Source organism: Phaseolus vulgaris, unplaced genomic scaffold (assembly GCF_000499845.2).
Source record: "Phaseolus vulgaris cultivar G19833 unplaced genomic scaffold, P. vulgaris v2.0 scaffold_14, whole genome shotgun sequence".
NCBI classification, from domain to species: Eukaryota; Viridiplantae; Streptophyta; class Magnoliopsida; order Fabales; family Fabaceae; genus Phaseolus; species Phaseolus vulgaris.
The window spans coordinates 53,206-56,399 of NW_027174083.1; the positions used below are offsets into that span (position 1 = coordinate 53,206).

The 3,194-nt window shown below is 47.7% G+C and overlaps 1 protein-coding gene across 1 annotated transcript; it reads right to left on the minus strand.

Moving 5' to 3' along the window:
* Nucleotides 1-1,886: 1,886 nt before the first annotated feature.
* LOC137816961 (uncharacterized) lies at nucleotides 1,887-2,570 on the minus strand. Its single transcript, XM_068620153.1, has one exon. It carries the CDS (start codon nucleotides 2,568-2,570, stop codon nucleotides 1,887-1,889), a length of 684 nt encoding a protein of 227 aa, XP_068476254.1.
* Between the last annotated feature and the right edge of the window lie 624 nt (nucleotides 2,571-3,194).

Sequence of the window (3,194 nt, forward strand, 5' to 3'; positions counted from 1 at the left end):
TCCCCGTGCACCGGTACTTCGTGCTGCGGATCCCCTGCTGGGGCCCCCGATACCTGATCACCATGCAGCTCTCGCAAGTAATCACTTAGAAAACCGTTTTTTACCAACTCCGCGAGTTGGTGTCTCAACGCCAAGCACGCGCGGAGTGGGTGGCCATAAGCCTGATGGAACTCACACCATACGTCTTTCTTTCGCCCCAGCACCCTGTCGGTCTTCTCCGGTGCTCGCAGCCTTGCTGTTATGGCTGGAATGGCGATCAACTCCGCCAGCTCCACCACAAAATCAAACCTGGGGGGGTGCGTTACTCTCCCTCGTGCGCCCCCCATTCTGGTCCCTTCGAGGCTCGTAAGGGCGAGGTTTTCCCTGAGCCCTCTTTCCCTCTTTGGCCTCGTGCACCCTCATCGGCTGCTGAGTCCTGCTTGGTCATGCGCGCGACTTGTTAGGGATCGCGCTTTCCCTTTTCTTAGAAACCGCTGTTTCTGCAGTAATGTGCGCCACAGCACGACGCCTAATCTCCGCGAAAGTGCTGGGGCGATGCTTGATCAAAGACTCACTAAAGGGGCCTGCAAGAACCCCTTTCTTGAACGCGTGCACCAGCATATCTTCATCTTTGCTGGGCAGCCTCACCACCTGCGCCCCAAAACGGCTAAGGTAATCCCGGAGGGACTCACCTTGGTTCTGGCGCACATCGAAGAGATCGTACGACACCACTGGGAGTGCCCTGTTCACGATATACTGCTCCCTGAACAACTTTGAGAATTGTTGAAACGAAGTGATGTGGCCGTCTGGCAGGCTCACGAACCACTCTAGCGTAATCCCGCTCAGGGTGCTCATGAATACCTTGCAGTATACGACATCTGAGCCTCCAGAAAGCATCATCTGAGTGTGGAACGCTGTCAGGTGTGCTTCTGGATCCTCTACCCCTGTGAATGAGGCCTTCACCCCCACCAAGCCTGGTGGCACAACTGCACCCATTATCTCAGACGAGAATGGCATGGGGAAGGTCCTGGGGGGAGATGGTGGTGGTGCCACTCCTTCCTCCGCCACCCTCTCTTTCTGTGCCTGTAAAGACTGGTGCAATTCTTCGTTAACTCGGTTCAAATCTTCGATCCTGCCTTGCGATGTAGCCAAGTCCGCTTGCATCCTTTCTTGCGCCATTCTTGACGCCGCCACATCATCTTGTAGCGCGCGCATTATCTCCAAGACTTGCACCATCGTCACAGCTCCTTCTTCGACGGATGGCGCGGGTGTAGTTTGCCTTGTCTTCCTCATTCTTGCGACAAAGAATCTTAAGAACACACGAAATCTGGCAGCACAGTGGATGGGATCACAATTTCACACGGGCCCCACGGTGGGCGCCAAATGATCTTACCGGTGACTTGATTGTTGAAGGTCCCGCTACATCTAACTCCGCCTTCCGCAAGTCAGTGAACAAGACCACCAAAGAATCGTGTACTCTGAATCTCTGTGAGACTCGTGCACTCTGTGATTCTCTCTTTCCTCTTTGTGCGAAAACTAGACACTTGTTCGTATGAAAGCGTACCCCTGTAATGAACGCGGAATGCCTTTATATAATCTGCTGCGCTCCCACGTTGTTCGTGCACGAAGTAACTTAGCGTGTTTCTTCCATTGGATGTCTCGTGCAACCTCTGCGTAGGTACCAGGTGCGACTTGGGCAAGCGCGCATACCAGGTATTACCTAACGCATGGACGATCACCTCTGTTCTGCCCCATGCATGTTACGGGCCGAGAGAGGTTCAATCACCGACCAAATGCTAGCTCCCTTAGACCACTCTCATGCATGGTACCGTAGAACGCATAACCTCTTCGATCTCTGATCTCCGCCTGATCACCCTCTTCAAGACACATCAGCTTCCTTGGCCCACCTATCCCACTAAGAACAGCCCACGTGGCCATCCCAAACCGATGACCGACCGAATCATCAATAAATCACCCTCCAATGCATCCAACTCCACCTCTACCTCTTCCTTCTCTTCTTCACTTGAAGGTTCACTGACTATTTGTGTCTTTGATAAACTGATCATATTCTTTTTTGTTGGACATTCTGAAGCATAATGTCCTCTTCCCAAGCATTTGAAACATTTTACCTCACTTGTTTTCCTTTTAGATGGTGAGTTACTATATCTATGAGGTGACTTCCCACTTGAAGATGTGACTGAACTTGAGGGAACTCCTTTATCCTTCATCGCCTTATCCTTCCAATTGAAATTTTTATTATTGTTAGAACTCCTCATGATTCCCTTCCTCTTGAGTTGTTGTTCTACTTGGTCAGCCTTGGGCAACAACTCTTTCATGTCAACATACTCTTGCAGCTCCACAACATCCCTAATATCATGATTCAATCCATTCAAAAATCTTGCCATTATTGCTTCATTTTCTTCATTCTTTCCAACTCTAATCATGGTCACCTCCATCTCTTTAAAATACTCCTCCACACTTCTATTTCCTTGAGTCATTCTTTGAAGTTTGAGTTGCAAATCCCTATTGTAGCTTGTTGGAATATATCTCTTCCTCATTATCCTTTTCATTTCTGTCCAAGTATTCACCATGGGTTCCTCATATCTAATTCTCTCCCTTTGGTATTTATTCCACCAAGTTAAGGCATAATGTGAAAATTCAGCTGCTGCAACTTCATCTTCTGCTCCTCATTATACTCATTGCAAGCAAACACATGCTCTACTTTAATTTCCCACTCCAAGTAAGCATCAGGATCACTTTTCCCATTGAATGTGGGAATATTTAATTTTATTCCATCAATTCTCAGAGTTCTTTGTTCTCCATCATTTTCTCTTCTCCTCCTCCTATCTCCTCCTCTACTTTCTGGATTTACTTGTTGTGCTTGCTCCATTTGATCCAACCTCTCATGGAGTCCATCACTTTGTTGTTTCATTATCCTTTCCAAGTGTTGTGTTAAGGCTTGCATCTGTAGTTGAGACAGTCCACTATCTGACGGTTCCCCTGCCATGCTCAAGTAAACAGATTACAAATAACAATAAGTTTGGGCCTCACACCACTTTCTCACGTGTTTACACTCAACACTCGTGTTTCACACAATAAGGCTTTTTTTTCTAATGATCACACTGCCTTTTACCACTCTTTCTCTACTTAAGGTTCTTACAAGAATCAAGCAATCAATAATCCAGAATCACTTTCAAAAGTAGCAATCAGAATCA